At 37.7% G+C, this 27,813-nt stretch overlaps 1 protein-coding gene and 1 pseudogene across 1 annotated transcript; both read left to right on the top strand.

The window, feature by feature from the left end:
* OR4C15P (olfactory receptor family 4 subfamily C member 15, pseudogene) lies at window positions 15,250–16,178 on the top strand (annotated as a pseudogene).
* OR4C27 (olfactory receptor family 4 subfamily C member 27) lies at window positions 23,920–24,834 on the top strand. The gene has a single exon (NM_001390540.1). The coding sequence runs from the start codon at window positions 23,920–23,922 to the stop codon at window positions 24,832–24,834; it is 915 nt and encodes a 304-aa protein (NP_001377469.1).
* Window positions 24,835–27,813: the final 2,979 nt, after the last annotated feature.

Raw genomic sequence — 27,813 nt, 5'->3', positions numbered from 1 at the left:
ATGCAAGGCAAGAAGTGAAAATTTAACAGATGTCTTCTAATCAAGAAATCTGTTTTTTTGACTTTTAAATTCAAAATGAATTATCAGCATCAGAATAATTTTGATTAGAAGAATAATTAAAAATAAAATCCTTCATGTGTTTATGAATAACTCAGCAATTTGGCATCAAACATCTTTGAAAATGGGTTTCCCAGATGCTGCTGTGGTAAAGAACACGACTGCCAACACAGAAGACATAAGAGACGCTAGTTCAATCCTTGGGTCAGGAAGATCCCCTGGTGGAAGGCGTGGCAACCTACTCCAGTATTCTTGCCTGGAGAATCCCATGAATAGAGGAACCTATTGAATATAGGCTCCCATGAATATGGAGCCTGGTGGGCTCCATAGGGTCATAAGTAGTACAACATGACTGAAGCAACTTGGTATGCATGCATGCATCTTTGCACAGAGTGTCCATTTGATTTTGCTACGTCATAACAGAGCGTAATGTTGACTGGCTCCCTACAATATCTTAAAATTGAACATCTGGATTCACCTAATAATTATTTTTCTTGCCTCATGTCAAAGAAGAAAAAGCTGCTGACAATTTGTAAATGTTGATCTCTGTAAGAACTTTCTGATGATCATTTTTACTATTTTAATTATGAGAATTGGAAGGTTCATAATGAGATCCCTAAAGCTAAATAATATTTTTGGTAATTCTCCAGCATCAATGTAGGTCCAGAATTTACATTTTCTGTTACAAAGTTAAGGCCATTCTGACCATTCTTGCTGAAGTTACTACCTGCAATTATATGCCACAAATCTCTTCTCTCTTCTGTAGGTCTCCCTAATTTCTTCACATGAAATAGCTTTATTCATTAAACATATCACTTTTCAGCTCACTGATCACCTTTTTTGTTTGGTTCTTTAATGCTCTTGTTTTGAAGCAAATCTTGGTCTTGCTGCTTTTTTTTAAAGAAACTCACTGTGGATAATTGACTGTAAATAATCTAACCTGTGTATAAGAATAGAAAATTTCACTACTATTTATGATACAAAGACATTACAAAGTAGGAATAAGGTAGCATTTTAATTTGAAGGAGAATATTGGTATAAAAAAAAAAAAAAACAACAGTTGCAAACATTCAACTTCTTTGGAGACATTAAATAAGCTTACTTCCTATTTCACTCTGAAAATGTAAGCAATCTGAAGGGAACTTCCTTAGACTGTTACAACTATATCTACCAATTTCCAGCACCCATTCAGATATTTGCTACCTTCTTAACTACTCTTAAAAGTGAATTTGTTAGCTATGCTCCTATGCAAAGCAATCAACCTCTTTATTGTACACTAGACATTATTTCCTTGTTTGCATGAGGTCTAAAAATAGCTTCTATATCTATTTTATCTACATTTCACTTTTTATTTGATAATTTTACATCAGCAAAGAAGCAAATCTGTTACATCCTTCATCTTTCAAGTAAAATCTTCCATTGATTCCTTTTCCTTCATCAGTTACTTTTTCATTTCATTCTCTCCTCTTTCTTACAAATCACAAGAGATTCTCTAACACTTGTCTCCCATTTCTCTTCTTCTGTTCTGTTTAAACCCTTTCAGCCACACTTCAGTTAAATTTTTCTTTTTTGGGTCACCAGTGACCTCTATGTTATTCAACATAAGTGTCATCACTCACTTCTCATCTTACAGAATCCACCAGCAGTGTTTCATCCCATCTTTCATGGCACACTTTCTTTGAGCAAAGATTCTTTGAGTTTGAGACCTGGAAATCCAAATTCTTCCATGGTATTTCCACTTGAATGACTAATAGCTTTCTTACACTGGTCCCAATGACAAAACATATTTTCATGGAAATTAATATAAAAATTCTAAAATTATATGCATGTGTGCCTGTCTTTAAATAAGTTTGGTGACAAAAGAAAAGAAGAATAGGAAACTAGACAGGAAACTAGATTTACTAATTGTAAGAACATGTCACAAAGCTTTAGTTTGTAAACTTTTTGCTATATTCCCATGAATAGAGAATCCTAAAGAACAGGATAAATGGTCCAGACTTGAGTCCTCTATATTTGTAGATTTAATGTAAGTGCTATAATGTAATTAATTAATGATCAGGATAGAATTTTAATCCCTCAGGAAGCAGGGACTACTGGATAAATTCTGAAAGAGCCATATGGTCACTTAACTCCCCCCCACATCATCCTCTCATTTCACACAATCTTTGTGCTTTTTGCTCCTTGTGTCCTTCTCCCTTTTCTGATTTGTACGGTCTTTCTGAATTTATCCTCTTTCTATAACATACCTGTTACATTATCTGCCCCACCCCATCATCACAATATTATTTCTTATCCCACTCACTTCCTCTAGCTGAAGCAAATAATAATGGATTAAACAAATCAGGACTTGGAATAAAGTAGAAGATGCTACGTGCATTTTGAAGTAGGAACCAGGGTTTCCGGATTAATTGCTGGAGTCCTGTTGTTGAGTCATAATTTAAAAAATATCCCCTCCAGGAGAGTGGTCCATGTCAGACGGCTATTCCATGTCAGGAAAAACATCTAAAATATCATTGAAAATATAATAGCATTTGTCCCTTAATACCATATGCAAATGAAATGTAGGCAATTATTAATATTTACCCTTCTGATGGATCACTGCAATACTGCTTCTTTCTGGGGTGTGTGACTAAGCATTAAAAATAGGTAGAATACAAGAGTGTATAGAGGGGCACACTCATTGATATAGACTTTCTGCAGGGACCTCATGAGCAATTTTCCCTCCAGCTTCAATTGCAATGCTACATCCCATCAGAGTAAACAAACTGTCAATATTTCTCTAAAAAAAAATTTGAAAAGAGAAAAATTTCTTTAAGGTCTGGAAATTGTACGTTTAATTTTAAAATTATGGCATATCAAGATCAAATACTGAGAGAAGAAAAGCAGATTATGGATTAATGTATAGATTTTTGCATGAAAAACATTCACACATAAAAGTTGTTACTGTTTAGTAAGCATGACTGTTGCTCTAGTTCCCACACAGTACATGCCTTTATGGATTGGTGCTGTGTCTTATCCCAGAACTCATCTTTTGCATTTAGTAAATAAACAGACATTTCACCACAGTCTGCAAAGGGACTATGTTCTGTCCTAATTTATACAGTTTCTCTTTCTGAATATGAAGGGAATTGAAAGCACCTACAAATAGAAGCCCAGAGGAAGCCAAAAAAAAAAAAAAAAACCTAACTGATTGGGGTCATAAAATTTTTACAAACACTTGAGTAAGTCAAACCATAAATAACTGTGTCTTGGAAAATTGTAATGATGGGAAATTTCCATACCCTGAAGGAAACTGAGATTCAATCCTAAGGTTCACGACCTCTCAGGGAAACCTCTTTAAATTCCACTTAAAGGTCAAGGAGGAAACTTTTGCACCTTTATGTTTTCATTGAGACCATGGTGAAGACAATGTTTGAGAATCAGTAGGGAAAATCCTTTACCAATCTCCCAGAATTGTAACATCTCTCTTAGATGTAGAAGTAAGACTTAGAAATTTTATATTTCACGTTTTGACCAGCTGTTGAATGGGTGTTTCTCCATAGAGAGAAGGATATTACCATTACCAGAATTTTCAAGAGACTGACACATGGTGAGATTTATAATTCACATTTTTGCATATTCACAGGTGACTTTAAATTGTAATGTAGTATGTAAAATTATGGGCATTTTGATGCAGGCTACCATGTTTAAGGCAAGCTGTGGTCTATCACTTGGTTATGTACATTTGGGCGAGTTCTATAAACCTTTTTGCCCTCAGAATGTTTATTTTTAATGGAGATTATATGTTCACATGGCCAAAGGATTTGGAAACAAATAAAATAATACATGTGAAATTAATTAGATAGGACTTGAAATAATTTAAGTGTTGAATATATAGCAGCTGTTTGAATACAAATATTTTTGGAGGGTTATGTGTTCCTATTCAAGTCTAATGAAATTATAGCTATCATCAGTTTTTTATCTTCAAGTTAAATCCAAATAACTATAAAATGCAACATCTGATTATTTTTGTTAGAGCTAGTTGATAGCATTTTATTTACTGTTTCTTGATATGTTATCATTTATCATTATTGTTTCTTAATTTGTTATCATTTAATTATTGTTTCTTTATATGTTATATTTATCATTCATTTACCCCTCAAACTAGTGCTTCAGATGAAAAAAAGTGGACTACATAATGCCTATGTAGAACTAAGATGATTTACTTAGAGAACTATTGATAGATAATACAATAGTTCAGTCCAGTTCAGTTCAGTTCAGTTCAGTCGCTCAGTTATGTCCGACTCTTTGCGACCCCATGAATCACAGCATGCCAGGCCTCCCTGTCCATCACCATCTCCCAGAGTTCACCCAAACTCATGTCCATGGAGTCAGTGATGCCATCCAGCCATCTCATCCTCTGTCATCCCCTTCTCCTCCTGCCCCCTATCCCTCCCAGCATCAGGGTCTTTTCCAATGAGTCAACTCTTCAAATGAGGTGGCCAAAGCCTCAGCATCAGTCCTTCCAATGAACACCCAGGACTGGTCTCCTTGAAGATGGACTGGTTGGATCTCCTTGCAGTCCAAGGGACTCGCAAAAATCTTCTCTAGCACCACAGTTCAAAAGCATCAATTCTTCGGTGCTCAGCTTTCTTCACAGTCCAACTCTCACATCCATACATGACCACTGGAAAAACCTAGTTAATTTCCCACAAAAAGCACTAAAGAATGGTCCAGGAAAGGACATGAAGGGTAATAGTGTCTTACTCAACTGACAGAGTAGAATCTTCTGATTTTAAATTTGCTCATTTAATTTTCTCTATGTACACTTGATGTCATAAATAACATTAAATTTCTGCTGCAGAGTTGTTCAAGAATATTTTATTTAAATGGCTGAAGTCTCTAACTGCCTTAGTGCTAGTTGTTGTGGCTTTTTCTCTCTCTTTATATGAACTAAATCACTAAGACAACAGAAGGAAAAAAGGCTCAGGCGTCCGTCAGGAAGAACACAGGTAGGAACAATGAAAGGCTATTTTTCTAAATTCCCAAGATAGTAAGTATATATAAGTTGAGACTTTTGGGGAAATTAGCAGAGCAATTTTGAGGGGAGAGTAAAAGATCTGAAATCTGAAGAGAACACATTTCTCAGGCCATAAAGGAAAATAATATACTTAAATAGATAAAAAATTAAACTATTATTATTAAAGTAAATAACAATGCTGGATAAAATGCAGTGAATTCAAGGAATTTAACTTGGAAGGTAATTAGAATGGGTTTTTAATTTATCAATTTAATATTAAAATATAATTAGAAAACTGCATATAGTGACATTCCTTATTACTAATTTCTCATATAATTTTGAATATTATATTTATTTTATAATGCTATTATACAAACTATTATATAATAGTTACATCAGCTTTAAATTAGGCACAGAAATTTCTATATTATTTTCAGAATGATCAATGCTAGAATAATGTTGCTGCCAAAATGAATGGGAAGGAAACAGTGAGTAATGGTAAGAGCCAGGAGGCAAAATTTCCAGGGTCCCAGGTCCAAAAGATGGTCCAGAGCCCTCAGTTCATGGTGTAAAGGGCCGTCAGCAATCTTCTGTGAATCTCCAGCATCTGAAGAATATGGTTGTCAGGGAAGGGAAGTCCGTGAGATATTTTCTCAGAAATATGAACAGAACAAGCTGTTTCCAAGAAAAACATATGAAGGGAAAACTGATAGGGAGGGCTAGGCCTATGATTTGGCTATCTGTGGATTCTTTACAGCAAGAAAATACTTACAGTGCATAACTTAACTTCTATGTTATGTTAGCATGTTGGTTCCACCAGTACAAATTAATTACATTGGATAAGTAATAAAATTATCCTCAAACATTGTCTTTTCCTGAACAAATATTTATGTGATAAATAACACAATGTTGTGGGTTTCAAAATTGATTTTTAATGTTAATTTTTCTTATTATTATTTCAAAATGCATGTTGAAAATAAAAAGTTTCTACTATCTTCATACATTATTAATGAATAGGGTTGCTACAATTTTTCATTTAGCATGCTGTAAAAATTCACCAAGTATGTCCTTATGTTATTAATTAGTGTTTTATTCATAGCATATCTTGTTATTAATTTATAGTAGATTGAGTTGCATAAACATCTTATTAACATTTTAGATATTTGTAATTTTTTAATAAATGAAATATCATCTTCCATAAAACTTACATCACTTTATTTCACTCTTAGAATAATTTTTAGGGTTGGGATTACTTGTATAAAAAATATAGTCATTTTTATGACTCTAAAAATATTTGCTAAAACATTTTCCCAATTAGATAATATGAATGAAGCTGTTTCATTGCAATTTAGAAGACATTGTTTTTTAAAAACCAGACTTAGAAATCTATTTTATTCTTATGATAGATTCTTCAGTGCACTTTGTATGTGAAAACATTATTTAAAAAAATAAAGCTTATATCAATATTCCACATCTTCATGTGGAATTATACATTATAAAGCAGTTCATAGTAACTGTCTTATTTGACTCTCATAGGTCAACAGCTTGAACAAATGGTACTCTATTTTATCAGAGAGGATTCAAAAGCTTTGTGGTTTCTTCAGTGACACATGACTATAAATCTGTAGCTTCTAGATATTTTATATTGGAAACTGAACAATTATTATATTATTTTAATTAACTTTTCATTTTGGAATAATTTTAGATTAATAGAAAAGTTACCAAGATAATACAGAGTTTCTATCCACTCCTCAGTTATTTTCCCCAGGAGCTATCCCACGTTGAAGATCTGGAAGGGTGGCGGTGAGGAGATACCCCTCGTCCAAGGTAAGGAGCAGTGGCTGTGCTTTGCTGGAGCAGCTGTGAAGAGATACTCCACGCCCAAGGTAAGAGAAACCCAAGTAAGACGGTAGGTGTTGCAAGAAGGCATCAGAGGGCAGACACACTGAAACCATACTCACAGAAAACTAGTCAATCTAATCACACTAGGACCACAGCCTTGTCTAACTCAATGAAATTAAGCCATGCCGATGGGGCAACCCAAGACGGGTGGGTCATGGTGGAGAGATCTGACAGAATGTGGTCCACTGGAGAAGGGAATGCAAACCACTTCAGTATTCTTGCCTTGAGAACCCCATGAACAGTATGAAAAGGCAAAATGATAGGATACTGAAAGAGGAACTCCCCAGGTCAGTAGGTGCCCAAATTCTACTGAAGATCAGTGGAGAAATAACTCAAGAAAGAATGAAGGGATGGAGCCAAAGCAAAAACAATACCCAGCTGTGGGTGTGACTGGTGATAGAAGCAAGGTCCAATGTTGTAAAGAGCAATATTACATAGGAACCTGGAATGTCAGGTCCATGAATCAAGGCAAATTGGAAGTGGTCAAACAAGAGATGGCAAGAGTGAATGTCAACATTCTAGGAATCAGCGAACTAAAAAGGACTGGAATGGGTGAATTTAACTCAGATGACCATTATATCTACTACTGTGGGCAGGAATCCCTCAGAAGAAATGGAGTAGCCATCATGGTCAACAAAAGAGTCCAAAATGCAGTACTTGGATGCAGTCTCAAAAATGACAGAATGATCTCTGTTCATTTCCAAGGCAAACCATTCAATATCACAGTAATCCAAGTCTATGCCCCAAGCAGTAACGGTGAAGAAGTTGAAGTTGAATGGTTCTATGAAGACCTATAATACCTTTTAGAACTAACACCCAAAAATGATGTCCTTTTACTTCTAGGGGACTGGAATGCAAAAGTAAGAAGTCAAGAAACACCTGGAGTAACAGACAAATTTGGCCTTGGAATACGGAATGAAGCAGGGCCAAGACTAATAGAGTTTTGCCAAGAAAATGCACTGGTCCTAGCAAACACCCTTTTCCAACAACACAAGAGAAGACTCTACACATGGACATCAGCAGATGGTCAACACCAAAATCAGATTGATTATATTCTTTGCAGCTAAAGATGGAGAAGCTCTATACAGTCAACAAAAACAACACCAGGAGCTGACTGTGGCTCAGATCATGAACTCCTTATTACCAAATTCAGACTGATATTGAAGAAAGTAGGGAAAACCACTAGACCATTCAAGTATGACCTAAATCAAATTCCTTATGATTATACAGTGGAAGTGAGAAAAAGATTTAAGGAACTAGATCTCATAAATAGAGTGCCTGATGACCTATGGTCTGAGGTTCATGACATTGTACAGGAGACAGGGATCAAGACCATCCCTATGGAAAACAAATGCAAAAAAGCAAAATGGCTCTCTGGGGAGGCCTTACACATAGCTATGAAAAGAAGAGAAGTAAAAAGCAAAGGAGAAAAGGAAAGATAAAAGCATTTGAATGCAGAGTTCCAAAGAATAGCAAGAAGAGATAAGAAAGCCTTCCTCAGCGATCCATGCAAAGAAATAGAGGACAACAACAGAATGGGAAAGACTAGAGATCTCTTCAAGAAAATTAGAGATACCAAAGGAACATTTCATGCAAAGATGGGCTCGATAAAGGATGGAAATGGTATGGACCTAACAGAAACATAAGATACTAAGAAGTGGTGGTAAGAATACACAGACGAACTGTACAAAAAAAGATCTTCACGACACAGATAATCATGATGGTGTGATCACTCATCTAGAGTCAGACATCCTGGAATGTGAAGTGAAGTGGGCCTTAGAAAGCACCACTACAAACAAAGCTAGTGGAGGTGATGGAATTCCAGTTGAGTTATTTCAAATCCTGAGAGATGATGCTGTGAAAGTGCTACACTCAGATCCGATTAGATCAGATCAGTCGCTCAGTCTTGTCCAACTCTTTGCAACCCCATGAATCGCAGCTCGCCAGGCCTCCCTGTCCATCACCATTTCCTGGAGTTCACTGAGACTCAAATCTGAGTCAGTGATGCCATCCAGCCATCTTATCCTCTATTGTCCCCTTCTTCTCTTGCCCCCAATCCCTCCCAGCATCAGAGTCTTTTCCAAAGAGTCAACTCTTCGCATGAGGTGGCCACAGTACTGGAGTTATATGCCAGCAAATTTGGAAAACTCAGCAGTGGCCACAGGACTGGAAAAGGTGAGTTTTCATTCCAATCCCAAAGAAAGGCAATGCCAAAGAATGCTCAAACTACTGCACAATTGCACTCATCTCACACGCTAGTAAAGTAATGCTCAAAATTCTCCAAGCCAGGCTTTAAAATGCATGAGCCGTGAACTTCCTGATGTTCAAACTGGTTTTAGAAAAGGCAGAAGAACCAGAGATCAAGTTGCCAACATCCACTGGATCATCGAAAATGCAAGAGAGTTCCAGAAAAACATCTATTTCTGCTTTTTTGACTATGCCAAAGCCTTCGACTGTGTGGATCACAATAAACTGTGGAAAATTCTGAAAGAGATGGGAATACCAGACAACCTGATGCCTATTCAGAAATCCGTATTCAGGTCAGGAAGCAACAGTTAGAACTGGACATGGAACAGCAGACTGGTTCCAAATAGGAAAGGGAATATGTCAAGGCTGTATATTGTCACCCTGCTTATTTAACTTATATGCAGAGTACATCATGAGAAACGCTGCCTGGATGAAGCACAAGCTGGAATTAAGATTGCTGGGAGAAATATCAATAACCTCAGATATGCAGATGACACCACCCTTATGGCAGAAAGTGAAGAAGAACTAAAGAGCCCTCTTGATGAAAGTGAAAGTGGAGAGTGAAAAAGTTGGCTTAAAGCTAAACGTTGAGAAAACGAAGATCATGGCATCCGGTCCCATCACTTCATGGGAAATAGATGGGGAAACAGTGGAAATAGTGTCAGACTTTATTTTAGGGGGCTCCAAAATCACTGCAGATGGTGACTGCAGCCATGAAATTAAAAGATGCTTACTCCTTGGAAGGAAAGTTATGACCAACCTAGATAGCATATTGAAAAGCAGAGACATTACTTTGCCAACAAAGGCCCGTCTAGTCAAGGCTATGGTTTTTCCATTGGTCATGTATGGATGTGAGAGTTGGACTGTGAAGAAGGCTGAGCACCGAAGAATTGATGCTTTTGAACTGTGGTGTTGGAGAAGACTCTTGAGAGTCCCTTGGACTGCAAGGAGACCCAACCAGTCCATTCTGAAGGAGATCAGCCCTGGGACTTCTTTGGAGGGAATGATGCTGAAGCTGAAACTCCAGTACTTTGCCACCTCATGGGAAGAGTTGACTCATTGGAAAAGACTCTGATGCTGGGAGAGATTGGGGGCAGGAGGAGAAGGGGACGACGGAGGATGAGATGGCTGGATGGCATCACTGACTCCATGGACGTGAGTCTGAGTGAACCCCGGGAGTTTGTGATGGACAGGGAGGCCTGGCGTGCTGCAATTCATGGGGTTGCTAAGATTTCGGACACGACTGTGCGATTGAACTGAACTGAGTAATTATCATCTAACATTGCTAGTAGTATATTTGTCAAAACTTGGAATGAACATTGATTATATTACTCTTATAGAAGCACAAGATTTTAATCATGTTTCACTAACTTTGCCATGGCTATCACTTTTCTGTTCTAGGAATCAATCCAGGACAGCACAGCACGTTTAATTACCTTTTAAATAATTTCTAATCATAGACCTTGTGATCATAAACTCTGCGGACACTGTCCTCTCCATTGCCTAAGTATTAACAGTAATTTTGGAAATTCCATTTATCTAAAAAAAAGAGCAGTTTGATCTGTTCATATTTAATGTGCATTTGATTCTAAAACAGTATTTCTTAGAAACTTCCCAGATTAGGGAAATACAGAGCCTAAGAATTACTTGTTAGATTAACACAGAGCCTTGCTGTTCCTCTCCACTGTTTTTATTATTTGATTATCTTTGTACAATGACACTACCTGAAAAAGATATGGACTCCTGAGGATCTGGGCTTCCTAGTTGATGCTAATGGTAAAGAACCTGCCTGCCAATCCAGTAGACAGAAGAGATGCAGGTTTGATCCCTGGGTCGGGAAGATCCTCTGGAGAAGGGCACAGGAATCCATGACAATATTCTTGCCTGGAGAATCCCATGGACAGAGGGGCCTGGCAGGCTACAGTCCATAAAGCCACAAAGAATCAGAAACAATTGAAGCAACTTAGCACCCACACATGCACACATGAGGATCTGAAGAGTATAAAATTGTATTCAGGAATTATTAAAGACTTAAAAGTGTTACAAATTTAAATGATACCATATCTTCATTGTGGTAACCAAAAAACTATTTTATATTTGTGAATGTGTAAAAGGATGAGTAAAGATATTTGTAACCCTAGATCATGGTAAAGCATAAATTAGGAGTAAAAGGATTATCATTTCTGTTCTGTGTTAAAGGCTCTGGGAGGATGTTTGCACTTATGGCAAGTTTCTCCAGTACATCTAACTGCATTAATGGTTTTATCAATATCAATATTGCCTTATCTGATTCTTCAAAGGACCTTATCAAGAGGTATTGTTATTATACACAATTACAGAATAGAATCTGAGCTCTTGAGAATTTTAAGTAACTTTTCTCATCACATAATATAACTTAGTACAAGAGCTTTGATTAGAACCTAGATCTCTATGAATCTTGACCTGATGTCTTTATTTCATTTCATTGTCTCTGCATATACTGATAGTTTTTACTCTTTAATATATAGTCATTAACTTATCCAATGATCTTATAAGGTTTGTTTCATGTTCTTGTTTGCTTGATGACATGGTTGAATATGGAGTTCAGAGTCCAGGCGCTGTTTAGGAATGTCTAGTACCCTAGTGCTGCACTCAATATGCCAGCAAATTTGGAAAACTCAGCAGTGGCCACAGGACTGGAAAAGGTCAGTTTTCATTCCAATCCCAAAGAAAGGCAATGCCAAAGAATGCTCAAACTACCACACAATTGCACTCACCTCACATGCTAGCAAAGTATTGCTGAAAATTCTCCAAGCCAGGCTTCAGTAATACATGAACCATGAACTTCCAGATATTCAAGCTGGCTTTAGAAAAGGCAGAGGAACCAGAGATCAAATTGCCAACATTCACTGGATCATCAAAAAAGCAAGAGAGCTGCAGAAAAACATCTACTTCTGCTTTATTGACTATGCCAAAGCCTTTGACTGTGTGGATCACAATAAACTGTGGAAAATTCTGAAAGAGATAGGAATACCAGACCACCTGATCTGCCTCTTGAGAAACCTGCATGCAGGTCAGGAAGCAACAGTTAGAACTGGACATGGAACAACAGACTGGTTCCAAATAGGAAAAGGAGTACGTCAAGGCTGTATATTGTCACCCTGCTTATTTAAATTATATGCAGAGTACATCATGAGAAACGCTGGGCTGGAAGAAGCACAAGCTGGAATCAAGATTGCTGGGAGAAATATCAATAACCTCAGATATGCAGATGACACCATGCTTATGGCACAAAGTGAAGAGGAACTCAAAAGCCTCTTGATGAAAGTGAAAGAGGAGAGTGAAAAAGTTGGCTTAAAGTTCAACATTCAGAAAACGAAGATCATGGCATCCGGTCTGACCATCACTTCATGGCAGATAGATGGGGAAACAGTGTCAGACTTTATTTTTTTGGGCTCCAAGATCACTGAAGATGGTGACTGCAGCCATGAAATTAAAAGAGGCTTACTCCTTGGAAGGAAAGTTATGACCAACCTAGATAGCATATTGAAAAGCAGAGGCATTACTTTGCCAACAAAGGCCCGTCTAGTCAAGGCTATGGTTTTTCCATTGGTCATGTATGGATGTGAGAGTTGGACTGTGAAGAAAGCTGAATGCTGAAGAATTGATGCTTTTGAACTGTGGTGTTGGAGAAGACTCTTGAGAGTCCCTTGGACTGCAAAGAGTTCCAACCGGTCCATTCTAAAGGAGATCAGTCCTGGGTGTTCTTAGGAAGGAATGATGTTAAGCTGAAACTCCAGTACTTTGGCCACCTCATGCGAAGATTTGACTCATTGGAAAATACTGTGATGCTGGGAGGTTGGGGGGCAGGAGGAGAAGGGGACAATAGAGGATGAGATGGCTGGATGGCATCACCGACTCGATGCACATGAGTTTGAGTGAACTCTGGGAGTTGGTGATGGACAGGGAGGCCTGGCTTGCTGCAATTCATGGGGTCACAAAGAGTTGGACAGAACTGAGCGACTGAACTGAAGTACTCTGGAAAGAATTTGTTTTGAAGTAAGTAAATACGTGTTGTATATACATCTGTATATTTTCTAGTTTTATTCATATTTTCAATCATTTTTGTTAGCAATCAGTGTCATTCATAAAAGTCAACTCATTTTTAATTATTTCAGAAAGCCCAATTATTCTTTTACATCCCTATTTAACAAGCATAGATAGTATGTATATGTACACACACACACACACATTTGCCACTTGACTGATGCATTTCTCATATGTACAATGAAGGACACAATCATATTTCCCTGGTTGTTTAGCAGTAAAGTATCCACCTGCCAACGCACGTTCAATCTCTGCATTGGGAAGATCCCCTGAAGAAGGAAATGACAACTCACTCCAGGGTTCTTGTCTGGGAAATCCTATGAACAGAGGAGCCTGACAGGCTACAGTCCATGGGGTCACAAAGAGTCAAACATGACTGAGTGACTAAACAACAACAAAGGACAGTCATTCTTCAAAGCTGTGTCTTGCTATAAGAAACGAAGTCAAAAGTTGGAGTAATATTTGGATGACTAATGGAAAAGCTTTCTGTGAGTAAGCTGCTTGGCTTTTTAAGTGAGAGAAGAGTCACTAAAATCAGTAAGGGCATTTTATCATAAGCAGCAATTTCACATTTTCCAATTTGACCCTCATTATAATTGTATGAAATGGATAGGGATGTTATATGTGAATCACCATACATTACAGTAAGTCATATACATTTGAAACAGACACACACTCGTGAGTACTGCTTGATCTGATTGGGCCACTTTGAATAAATTCTTAGCAATGAATAAAGCCTCAGGCTCTGGCTATAGTCAGCATTCTGTTTCTATTCTTACCTATGTAGTTACTGTCAGTTTGTATATAAATAATCCAGCCATTATCTTCTGATTCTACATAATTGGCTCTGTGTCCTTCATCAAGAAGCATCAGTCAAACATGAACACAGGAATCAGGTTATAACCTCTACAGTGAATGGCGACTCTAGAGAAGCCCCTCCTGCTCTGAAGCTCTTGCTAGAAAAATTTTTGCTTCTTTCCCTGTAGAGTCAGTCACTTTCATGCTGGAGTCAGAGGTTCTGGGTTAAAACTCCAGAGCCAGCATCTGTTATTTCTTTAATTTTATTTCTTTAAGCATGGACTTCCTACCAGTAAAACTGGGTAATAAGATCTAACGTGGACTGTTTCCTAGCCACTTAACTCTGAACAACTGCTTCCTTGCATTATTTAACCTAGTCATTATAACAGTACATATTAGTAGGTATTACTTATTTTTGTCAGCTTCTCATTTTTAAATAATGAGTGAAAAGAAAGCCAACTTAACACATGGATATTTATTATGTATTAGTCTACAGCAAGGTGTGTTCCCAATGATCTTTCTTTCTTTTTTTTTTTTGAAGAATGAATTAGTTGATTTTAAAGTCTCAGTTTTTTTCTAGATTCTAAAGAAATAACTAGGAGTATAGCCATGATCCAAGAACTTCTTCAGGTTTGTCTTATTTCTCCTTCTATCTGTAGATAAGGAAGTCACCTGATCGTGGATGGCATGCAACCCCCCCTTCTCCCACCCATGCACATGGCAGGCATGACCAATAAACTGCTCTTTTCCTTTCCTCAGAACATGGATTGGGCTTCAGAATTCTTCTCACAATTCACTCCAGGAACCCACTACTATTAACATATGACCAGAGTTGGCAGTTGAGATAACAACTATTTCTTACCCCCACCCCAGGTGGATCCCTACCCTTCTCTTACATTGAAGCTGTATCTTAAAACATTTAACAGTTTATCTAAACTTCAATTCTTCCTGGTATCCCCCTACCACCTTCAACAAATTTCTAGCTTTGCATTCTTAATGAAAAAGCAAGCACAAGAACATAAGTCAATTTTTCACATGGATGCACCAATTTGTTGATAACTATGATGACTCTCAAATCTGGTCTGAGGCACATTTGTCTTTCTTCTAACTGTAGATTCTACATGCTCACTGTGGTACCTTTCACCTTTTCCTTGGAAATTATGCAAAACCAAAGCTTTGTAACTGAGTTTGTCCTCCTGGGGCTTTCACAGAATCCAACCATGCAGAAAATAATATTTGTTGTATTTTTGTTCTTTTACATTGAACTGTTGGGGGCTTGTTAATTGTGGTGACCATCAGTAGCAGCCCAGCACTCCGGGGCTCCCCCATGTACTTCTTCCTGGCTTTTCTGTCCTTCCTGGATGCATGCTTCACCTTCATCATTGTCCCAAAGATGATTGTGGACTCTCTCCTTTGGAGGAAAACTATTTCCTTCGAAGGCTACATGACCCAGCTCTTTGCTGAACACTTCTTTGCTGGGGTGGAGGTGATTGTCCTCAGTGCCATGGCCTATGACCATTATGTGGCCATCTGCAAGCACTTGCACTATTCTTCTATAATGAACCACAGACTCTGTGCCTTTCTGATGGTAGCCTGGACAGGGGGCTTTGTTCATTCAATGATACATATTATCTTCACTTTCCAGCTGCCCTTTTGTGGCCCTAATGTCATCTATCACTTCATGTGTGACTTGTACCCATTGCTGGAGCTTGCCTGCACTGATACTCACATTTTTGGCCTTTTGATAGTCACCAACAGTGGGTTTATCTGCATCCTAATCTTCTCCTTGTTGCTTGTCTCCTATGGGGTCATCTTGCTGTCTCTGAGAACCCATAGCTCCAAAGGGCAGCAGAAAGCCCTCTCCACAGGAGGATCTCACATTGCTGTTGTGGTTTTGTTCTTTATCCCGTGCATATTTATGTATGTATGACCTCCATATTCTTTCTCCTTTGACAAAATGGTAGCCATATTTTATACCATCTTAACTCCCTTGTTCAATCCTTTGATTTACACTTTGAGGAACAAAGAAGTGAAAAGTGCCATGAGGAAAGTGTGGAATAGGATAATGATGGTTTCTAATGAAAAATAAAACATTTAAGGTTGAATAAAAAATTCAAAATTTCATATCAGACAAAAATTTTATATGGATGAGCATTATTTGACAGGGGTTGACTGTGTGGATCACAATAAACTGTGGAAAATTATGAAAGAGATGGGAATACCAGACCACCTGACCTGCCTCTTGAGAAACCTGTATGCAGGTCAGGAATCAACAGTTAGAACTGGACATGGAACAACAGACTGGTTCCAAATAGGAAAAGGAGTATGTCAAGGCTGTATACTGTCACCCTGCTTGTTTAACTTATATGCAGAGTACATCATGAGAAACGCTGGGCTGGAGGAAGTACAAGCTGAAATCAAGGTTGCTCAGAGAAATATCAATAACCTCAGACATGCAGATGACACCACCTTTATGGCAGAAAGTGAAGAAGAACTAAAGAGACTCTTGATGAAAATGAAAGAGGAGAGTGAACTGAACTGAACTGAGAGAGAACTTACTGAACTGAACAGTAAGTAATGTAATATGATAAAGAAAGTTGGCTTAAAGCTCAACATTCAGAAAACTAAAATCATGGCATCTGGCCCCATCACTTCATGGCAAATAGATGGGGAAACAGTGGAAACAGCGCCTGACTTTATTTTTCCAGGCTCCAAAATCACTGCAGATGGCGATTGCAGCCATGAAATTAAAAGATGCTTACTCCTTGGAAGGAAAGCTATGACCAAGCTAGACAGCATATTAAAAAGCAGAGACATCACTTTGTCAGCAAAGGTCCATCTAGATAAGGCTATGGTTTTTCCAGTGATGTGTGGATATGAGAGTTGGACTAGCTGAGTCCAGAAGAATTGATGTTTTTGAACTGTGGTGTTGGAGAAGACTCTTGAGAGGCCCTTGGACTGCAAGGAGATCCAACCAGTCCATCCTAAAGGCAATTAGTCCTGGGTGTTCATTAGAGGGACTGATGTTGAAGCTTAAACTCCAGTACTTTGGCCACCTGATGCGAAGAGCTGACTCATTTGAAAAGACCTTGATGCTGGGAAAGATTGAGAGCAGGAGGAGAAGGGGACAACAGAGGATGAGATGGTTGGATGGCATCACCGACTCGATGAACATGGGTTTGGGTGGACTCCGGGAGTTGGTGATGGACAGGGAGGCCTGGTGTGCTGCGGTTCATGGGGTTGCAAAGAGTCAGACACGACTGAGCAACTGAACTGAACTGAACAGTAAGTAATGTAATATGATAAAAAATAGCATAAATTGTAGGAAATAATTTCGTTTTCATTTCATTCTTAGATCACTTATGAACTCTGATTTGGCAATTCAATATCCTCAAATGAAAATTAAGAAGACTTGAATTTTATGCTTACTTACAATCTAAAAGTAAAAAAAGAATGAAAAAAATTACTAAAAGAATCACTTCTTGCTATTCATTTGATATTTTGGGAAATATTTCTGGAGGGAAGACAAAATTGTCTTAGAGATTAGGTTTTACTAATCTCTTTAGTAAACTTTTTGCCCAACCTAATGTATCTGCTGTACAACTGAAATTAACAAAACATTGTAAATCAACTCTATTTAAAAAGTAAATTAATAAACAATATTAATGTTTCAGATTTGCCAAAGAACTGTAATTATTGCTCACATTAGCCCTTTGATATAGATGATAACTGTAATTCACACTTTGAAAGTGAAAGTGCTGTCGCTCAGTCATATCCAACCCTTTTGTGACCCCATGGACTGTTGCCTACCAGGCTCCTCTGTCCATGGGCTTTTCCAGGCAAGGGTACTGGGGTCGCTTGCCATTTCCTTCTCTAGGGGTCTTCCCGACTCAGGGATTGAACCCTGCTCTCCCACATTGCAGGCAGATGCTTTACCATCTGAGCCACTAGGGAAACCAGTTCACAAGTTGATATAATACAAACAAGAGTAGTTAACCACACATATTTCATCTACAGGCTTTCAACTACCTTCAAAGACTTCCAGGCCTCTAGAAGAGATGGAGTTAAGCAAAGTTTATGCAGAAGCGAACAAAATTACCTCAAATCAAGTCATATGAGTTGAAGTTTAACCAGTTGTCCCCAAGGCTTGATTTTGCCCTTGGGCTTTGAGCAAGGTAGCTCATTGCATATCACTTGGGACTGGTTTGGAAGAAATAGTTTCCTTGGAGCTCCTGAGGCTTAAAGCCTACCTTAAGCATTTGCAAACTCTTGTGTGAATTTCTATAAATATCCAGTAAAAATAAAACACTTAGCCTCATGATTTTTCACACACACACACACACACACACACACACACACAGAGAAAGAGAGAGAGAGAGAGAGAGAGAGAGAGAGAGAGAGAGAGAGAGAGAGAGAGAGAGAGAGATACAGTGGGAAGGAAGCTGGCCACAGAGGCATTTATGTCTCAGAGTGTAGGAATAATTAAGTTTCCAAGAACTGAATTAAGACATTCACTCCATTTTCAGAGCATTCTCTCTGCTCCAATACAGACCTTGCTGTTCTGTCTGACCCAGTGTTTCCAGGAAGGAGCTGTGTAAATTATGGCTACATGAAGAGTTCCCTTTCTCCATAAACTCTTTACATCCCATCATCACTTGTGATAGAAGGCAATGATAAATCTCAATGAAGTATAGTTTGTGTATTTTATTTAAGCTTCACATAATTGACCTTCTAAGTAAATGAAAGTTGAAGATATGAAAAATACACTGTTGGAAGTCATCTGGTTGTAAGAAAAGAGGTAAGTTTCTCAATCTGTCTGAAATATTTTCTTCTGTGCTGTTCTTAGTCTCTCAGTTATGTCTGACTCTTTGTGACCCCATGGACTATAGCCTGCCAGGCTCCTCTGTCAATGAGATTCTCCAGGCGACAATACTGGAGGGTGTTGCACTCTTCCAAGGGATCTTCCCAACCCAGGGATTGAACCCAGGTCTCCTGTATTGCAGGCAGATTCTTTACAATCTGAGCCCTAAACACTGATCTCTTGGAATCTATATTCAGTGTGTCTTCCAATAAATGACAGAGCTCTTGGGGAGTGTTTCTACCAATGAAGAATTATGGTGGTTCAGGCTTCCTAGGCCTTCCCTGGACTCAGCACATGGCTGAACTACCTCTCAAAGGCACCTCTGCTCACAGAGGATGCAAACCATGGAATGAAGGTCAGCTTGGCAGAAATTTCTCTCTTGGTGAGCTCCTGGTTTAAAGTCTATGGTCAGTCCTGATGCTTCTGAGACAGAGTATGAAATTGGGCTCCACTTTCTACACACCTGGGTTTTCAGGATCCTTGACAATCCTTGCGATGACACACAACAACACTCTCTCTTTAATTGGGGTAAGTGATGGCATGGTTGTTCAGGAAGAAAGAAGCTGAACTGTGGGATGAAATCTCAGATAAAATGACTTTCTCTAAGATGTTTTCTCTCCTTCTCACTCTATGTCTTTCTATATCCCATCCCCGACTCTTTCCCTGTACCTGCTCACTCCTCTCTCCTGTTCTGACTGCATTAGTCTGCTTCTTTCCTCCTCTTCACTACTATCCAGTTAGATCTTTATTTTTATTTTTTGCTTTAATATTAGCCTCAGCATGCAGTTTAATGCACTTGGTTTTGGAGTCTGGACAGAAATTTGAGATACCAATTGCCATCCTTCTCTCATGACTCATGATTTTTCTTTTCTAAGATGAAATCTATGTGATGATTAGAATTTGATTTTTTATATTAGATGTAGGGTGAATGCTGACAGAGAGGCTATGTAATAACATCCCTTTCTAGTTCTAGCCTAAGTGTCTTAATTAAAACACTCTGTATCAAAGATCATGCTTTGTAACTAGAAATGGATGAATCACATGGCCAATCCAGTTACCTTGCAAAAAAAATGTATGTCAAATGAAATAGCACAAGCAAAAACTTGTTTGAATGATAAGATTATGGAAAAAGAATAATATTTAATCCTGGATTGCCTTATTCAATCATATATATATATATATATATATATATATACACATACATATATATATATACACACACACACATATATATATATACACATACACATATATATGGAACATAGGAGATAGAAGCAGATGGTTATTTAACTTAGGAAGAATGGAAAAAAATTGGCACCAAATATCCAAATATATTTGAGTTGGTTAACAGTCCAGTAGGTAAAAGTAAAATGTAAGGATCAAGGAAGGGAAAAGACCTTCTACTACCATGATGCCCTCCCAAATCAAAAAGGCAGGGTGGTCCAGAAAAGTTTGGAGATAATGGCTGAATTCAATAATAAAATTCTCAGGTAGAATTGATTTAAACTACTGCATACATCCTTCAATGATGCTTACCTGTTTTTATGTCCCAAACCTTCTCTTTGCTTACTTAAAAAAAAAAAATAGAATTAGTTGAACTGGAATCATGGTTGTCTGTGACCTACCCAGAATTTGTCTCTTAAAACGTTTGGATTTAATAAGAGTGCAGTTTTTAATGATGGGAGCATCTATTTTTCCTGAAGCAATGCATCTTCCCTTTCCAAAAATATTTAATCACTCTTCTATCCTAACTCCTCCTCTTCTCACAGCAAAGGGCTCCCTCTCTTTTGTTTTATCCCCTACTGGAAACCTAATGTATTAAAATTAAATAATCACTGATTTCTTTTCTTTTTTTTTTCATAATCAGCAGAGAAAATTTCAACTTCCAATCAAAGTTTGTAATTACTGTGATATTTCTAATTTCTCATAGTGAACTAATATTATTTTAGCTCAACTGCAAGGAAAACCTAATTGTATTTAGATGTGTAACTTTACTAGAGTCAAATAGTTTGATTTACTGATACTGATATATTTATCTTACTTAGAGAAACCCTTTATAAACTTTTTGAATATTTAATTTTCAGAAAACTTTGTTGGAAATTGCAGTTTAACTCAATTAAAGCCATAATTTCACTTATTTCCCATGTTTAAACCTTTAACGACCAATCAACTTATTTTCTAGGATCTTTCTGATATGGAGTTAAAATTCATTTGGTATTATTGCAGAGTTGTGTGTAGTTTTTCAATGATTAAGAATCTTACGTAGAGAAATGGTATCCCTCCAATGTCAGTGTGAGGAGGTTGAAGACGTCTTTTCATGCTCTATAAGTTGACTCCAAATATGAGTAGGTTCTCAGTACACATTTGATGACTGAGTTGATGGTATTATTGATCACTAAATAACTGATGATTAATCAGAAAGAGGAAGTGTACATTAAAATTCACATTAAAATGTGTTTCATTTGACATTAAATTTTAAAGGCATGCTTGACTAAAACGGAAACAGGAGTTTAAAATTGATAGAGTGTATTGCATAATGTTGAAAAAAAAAAAAGAGCTCAAAACTTAAAGATATCAAAAATTAAACAGACTCAACATACAAAATTCAAAACAAATGAAACATAATAAATTAAAATATACAAAAATGTTATACTCTATTGCTAATCAAAATATATATTTTATAAAATATATATTTCATAATTTTAATTGTTAACTAAGCAAATATAATAATGCATCAAGTTAATTTTTTATTTATAATTTGTGCCATATTGTTATAGTTTTAGAAACAATGGAAAATAACCTAATTTGTACATAAAAATATTTCACGTGTGTGTGTGTTTACATACATATATATAGATATAGATATAGATATATAGATATATGTCTTTAAACCCAGCAGAATGTGTAAGGAACTGACTTTTACTTCCAGTTTATGGGCTCTCCTGGTGTCTCAGATGGTAAAGAATCTGCTTGTATTGCAGGAAACCTGGGTTTGATCCTTGGGTCAGAAAGATACCCTGGAGAAGGGAATGGCAGACCACTTGCCTGGAGAATCCCATGTATAGCGGAGCCTTGTTGGATTCATGGAGTCACAAAGAGTCTGGCAGGACTGAGTGACTAAAACAACCATGGGATTCGTTAAGTACGAATTTTTGAAGGGCACTTTTCTCACCCTGTAATACATTGCAAGCTTTGGAAATTTTATTATGCAGATATACCCATACAGTAATTAATTTTCTAATAAATAGTGAAGCAACCAAATTGAAAGATTATTTGAGAATAGTGTCAATAATTATGGGCTTCCCTGGTGGCTCAGTGGTAGAATATGCTTGCAATGCAGGAGATGTGGGCTCTATTCCTGGGTCAGAAAGATCCCCCAGAGAAGGAAATGACCACCCATTCTAGTATTCTTGCCTGGAAAATCCCATGGACAGAGGTGCCTGGTGAGCTACAGTCCATGGGACTTAAAATAGTGATATTTATATTAGCAATCCCCTGGGCATATATTTGATTAAACTATTAAAATAAGCACAAGCTATATGAGAAGAGTTTATTAAAAATATTTTAATTAAGGTGAAAAATTTGGAAAAACAAAAAATAAATGGTAGAATTTATATTTTAAGATTTTGATATGTTAATTTTGGGCTCCCCTGGTGGCTCAGCTGGTAAAGAATGTGTCTGCAATGAAGGAGACCTGGATTTGATATGTGGGTTGAGAAGATCCCCTGGAGGAAGGAATGGCAACACGCTCCAGTATTCTTGCCTGGAGAATACTATGGACAGAGGAGCCTGGTGGAGTCCATGGTGTTACAAAGAGTCAAGCATGACTGAGTGACTAACATCATGTTTATTTATAATTGCTAAGTAAATAATTACACTACAAATACTGTTTAGCTAACATAGAAAAGGCTTGTAAGTTAAAAAAGGAAAATCAGAAAATATAATAAGATGATTGAAATTATATAGATATATGTATATAAGTAAAAAGTAAAGGAGAGCAAGGAGATGCATTTTTATGTTGAATTTCTGAAATACATTTTTAAACTTACATTTTAAAGAGATAAAAATGGAAAGAATGCAATCTTCTAGATGATAGTGGTAGGAGAATCAGATATGAAGGAGGATAGTACATGGGTTACAGAAATATAGAAAGTGAAATAACAGGTTGAGTCCACAGAATGTGAAATTTACTACCATGCATCTAACATATGTAAGGGTTTATATCAAATATATAGCAATTTTCCAAAATATTGCTAGCCTCAATGATTTGCTCAAATATCTCATGTGCCCTAACTGGCAATACAGGTAAACTTATAGCTTCAATGAACCTAAAGATGGAAAAATAAGCTTTTTTCTTAAGTATAACCCAACAAAGATACTGAAGAGATCAGGAATAATGGCTACAAACTGTTGTTCAAATTAAGAAATGTATTCACTCAGAAGAGAATCTCCAAATATATTATTTCTAAATTATATAAGGATATTATTATCAGTGGTTGATGTGCATACACATTATATACATATATATGTATTATATATATATGCATATGCTTAATAATGTATCTATTAGATTCTCTGTCATATAAAGAAAGAGTATTAAGACATTAAAATGATCTGATTAAGATCATAAAGCAAATTCACTAGTTTTCAGATCATGGCAGAATGCACAATCACTTGAAAGCTCCCCCCAACCAAAAAAAAAAAAAAAATGGCAACCCATAAGAAGACCTTGAATCAATGCCAATGTTTAAAGCATGTCAACATTAAAAAAAAAAAAAAAAATTCTTGAGTGAGTATAGTGTATGAAAACTTTGAGAAACACCAAGTTATATGTTTGATGAAATTTGAACTCTAAAATAGCAATTCTGCATCCATATACATTGCAATTGCCAAGTCACCATTTCTCCAACTTTTTTTTTTTGCAGATGAACCACTTCTCAGCTGTGCCTGTTCCACATTCACCATAACCATGGAGATGAACAGTAGTGTTAACGAGTTCATACTGCTTGGGTTAACACAGAATCTACTAAAAGAGAAAGTAGTATCTGTTATCTTCTTATTTCTATACCTTGGGACTCTGTTGGCAAACTTCATAATTGTGATGACCATACGATATAGCCAGACACTTCAGAGCCCCATGTACTTCTTCCTTTTCTACTTATCCTTTGCTGATGCCTGTTTTTCGACAACCACTGCCCCTAGGTTGATTGTAGATTCTGTATCTGAGAAGAAAGCCATCTCCTTCAATGAGTGCATGACTCAGATCTTTGCATTTCACTTCTTTGGGTGCATGGAGATCTTGGTACTTGTCCTCATGTCCTTTGATCGCTATGTGGCCATTTGCAAGCCCCTGCAGTACACAGCCATCATGAGCCAGTGTGTCTGTGACACACTAGTGAAACTGGCCTGGGTGGGGACCTGTATCCATTCTTCAGCACAGATTCTCTTGGCTTTGAAATTACCCTTCTGTGGCCCCAATGTTATTGATCACTATTTCTGTGATATACAACCTTTGTTGCAACTTGCCTGTGTGGATGCTTATGTCATCAACCTACTCATAGTGTTTAACAGTGGGACCATATGCATGGTGAGTTTCCTGTTGCTGCTTATCTCCTATGTTTTAATCTTACATTCTCTGAGTAACTGTAGCAGAGAAGGAAGAAGGAAAGCCCTTTCCACATGTACCTCCCACATTATTGTTATTGTCTTATTCTTTATACCATGTATATACATATATGCTCGCCCTTTAACTGTATTTCCAGTGGACAAGATGGTGGCTGTGTTTTACACTATTGTGACACCCTTGCTCAATCCTCTGATTTACACTCTGAGGAATGCAGAAATCAAACAGGCCATGAGAAGGTTATGGTGCAACAAAGTCTGACTCGAGATGGCAAAGCAGAAGATGCCAACTGCTAATTCTGTCAGAGTTTAAGTATAATTGGATTGATGGAAAAGAGAAAGTGTTCTCATTCTATTGTGGACAATATAGATGTGTTCCAGTGGGGCATTTAGGGAAATAGGCAGAATGAGCACCCAGTAAAATCTTTATTGTTTTAACCAATGTCTCAGAGAAAGAACTTGAAGTTCCATCATCTTTGTCAGGGCACAAGCCCATTCCTCACGTCTGCTGTCTACTTTGATGTTTCTGCTTGTGAGTCACATCCTGTTCTTTCTATAGGTTTAACTTCTGGTTTTGTACATTATTGTTTTTCTGTTGTTGTTGTCATATTTCTTATCCAAGTTTAAATAGTTCGTCCCTGATTTCTATCATCCATTTTGTTGGTAAACTGCCGGGAGCCGGCGAGAGACATTCCACTCGTGAGAAAGGTCATGAGGAAGGAGGCTCGGCATATGCAAAGGCAGGATTGAGCGTCAGGAGTCCCCCCGGATATTCTCGAGCATCTACCCCCCAAAAAACAGAATCTGCCCTACTTTATTGCTTTGTGCTCTCACCTTTGACTTTACTGGGGGCTGTCCCCTACCACCATCTCGTTCTCTCTGACAAAGAGTTAACTTACAGCTCCAATTAATAAAGTTCCTGGGCAACTAGGAGTGTTTAAATCCAAACCCCTCAGATGGCTCTCTAACTCGCCTGACAAGTTTACCTGGACTCCTACAACTATGCATATGATTGTTTACAGTCTCCCAGCCTCAAGAGGCACGGGAAACTTAAGATATTCAAATAGCTTAGAGCCTCTCAGAGAGTTAGAAACTGTCAGAATAAACTAGTAAAGGATTTCATTGATGAGCCAATGTTTGTTGCCAAGTTCACATCCCCTGAATTGTATCCTTGAATATGTATTAATTAATAGTTGGTATGTAGAAAAAATAAGTAGTGGCCTTGGTGTTGGTAACTTTAGACCCTTAAGGTAATAAATTCTTTCCTTTGTTGTAAACCCATCACACATCCGCCCTATAGGAATGCAATTTTATCTTCGGAAGATGGTGCCAAACCTTAAAATAATTACTCTTAGGGAAAATAAGTCTTACGGTTGATAAGTCTTTGTCAAGAGTCATAAAATGTTAATAGGCCTTCTGGCCAGAAGATGATGTAAATCACCTAAACCATTTGTGTATGATAAATTTGCAGGAAAGAAACCCTGGTTTTTGATAAGGATCAAAGACTGCTGACTTTGCATCCCCTATTATCCTGTATGTGTAACTTAGGGTATAAAAGCCCCTGTTGAAAATAAAGCTACAGGCCTTGCTCACCAACACTTGGTCTCCCCATGTCATTCTTCCCCTTAACTTCCAGCTGAGTCTCCATCTGGAGCGTGGATATCTTCTGCGACCATTTATTTGCCTGGGCTTCTAAGACCCACTCGAGAAGGTGTCTAAGGTGGGGCACCTTCTGCTATTCGAGAGGGTGCCTGCGGCCTCCGTGGTCAGAGCTAACCTGGTGTCACGGGTTATATTGATTTCCCGCATAAACCAAGCTACTCAGCTTCTTTTCTCCACTGAATTTTCCTACTGAGCTATCCTCATTCTATTACTCTTTATATCTTTGATAAATAAATAAATAAATAGTCGCCGAAGCCGTCTCTCCTTCGAATACTTTGGATCAGCCAGGGCTGGACCCCAGCAGGAAACGAGCTCTGGAACTACTGGGTCTGTATCATATACTTTCTGGCTCAAGAGTCAATAGCATAATGTCACACCCAGAAACCTATCATCCCCAAGGAACATAAATATCAACTAGTCAAGCCTCCTTTTGGTGCTTGTCTCCCCTCTATAATACTCTTAAAAATAAGCTTTTCCTTTGGCTAACTATGTACAAGGGAAATAACATCTCACTTCCTATTCAAATCGAATAATTCTAGTTATAACAAAGGTATTCACTGTATTGATACATAATTTCTCTGTATATACATTAATACATTTTGGTCATCGTGATTATTATTTTCATATTTCTTGGTTTCTTATACATATCTGTTTTTGTATTTTAAGTTCATGTACACTTCCCTAATCTTTGGTTACTTATGAATGGATGACCATTTTATAAAGCTGTTCAGTTCAGTTCAGTAGTTCAGTCGTGTCCGACTCTTTGTGACCCAATGAATCGCAGCACACCAGGCCTCCGAGTCCATCACCAACTCCCGGAGTTCACCCAAACTCATGTGCATAGAGTCGGTGATGCCATCCAGCCATCTCATCCTCTGTCGTCCCCTTCTCCTCCTGCCCCCAAAACCTCCAAGCATCAGGGTCTTTTCCAATGAGTCAACTCTTTGCATGAGGGGGCCAAAGTATTGGAGTTCCAGCCTCAGCATCAGTCCTTCCAAAGAACACCCAGGACTGGTCTTCTTTAGGATGGACTGGTTGGATCTCCTTGCAGTCCAAGGGACTCTCAAGAGTCTTCTCCAGCACGACAGTTCAAAAGCATCAATTCTTCAGCTCTCAGCTTTCTTCAAAGCCCAACTCACATCCATACATCACCACTGGAAAAACCATAGCCTTGACTAGATGGACCTTGATTGGCAAAGTAATATCTCTTGAATATGCTATCTGGATTGGTCATAACTTTCCTTCCAAGGAGTAAACGTCTTTTAATTTAATGGCTACAATCACCATCTGCTTGTGATTTGGGAGCTCCAAAAAATAAAGTCAGCCACTGTTTCCACTGTTTCTCCATCTATTTGCCATGATGTGTTGGGGCCAGATGCCATGATCTTAGTTTTCTGAATGTTGAGCTTTAAGCCAACTTTTTCACTCTCCTCTTTCACTTTAATCAAGAGGCCCTTTAGTTCTTCTTCACTTTCTGCCATAAGAGTGGTGTCATCTGCATATCTGACGTTATTGATATTTCTCCTGGCAATCTTAATTCCAGCTTGTGCTTCATCCAGGCAGCGTTTCTCATGATGTA

Source organism: Bos taurus, chromosome 13 (assembly GCF_002263795.3).
Source record: "Bos taurus isolate L1 Dominette 01449 registration number 42190680 breed Hereford chromosome 13, ARS-UCD2.0, whole genome shotgun sequence".
In the NCBI taxonomy this organism is placed as follows: Eukaryota; Metazoa; Chordata; class Mammalia; order Artiodactyla; family Bovidae; genus Bos; species Bos taurus.
Note: the sequence above shows the minus strand (reverse complement) of the source record. Positions and strands in the feature narration are given on the sequence as shown.

Bases quoted from the DNA above. Each gene is read 5' to 3' on its own strand.
- OR4C27 (NM_001390540.1), top strand. From the start codon at position 23,920: ATGGAGATGAACAGTAGTGTTAACGAGTTCATACTGCTTGGGTTAACA.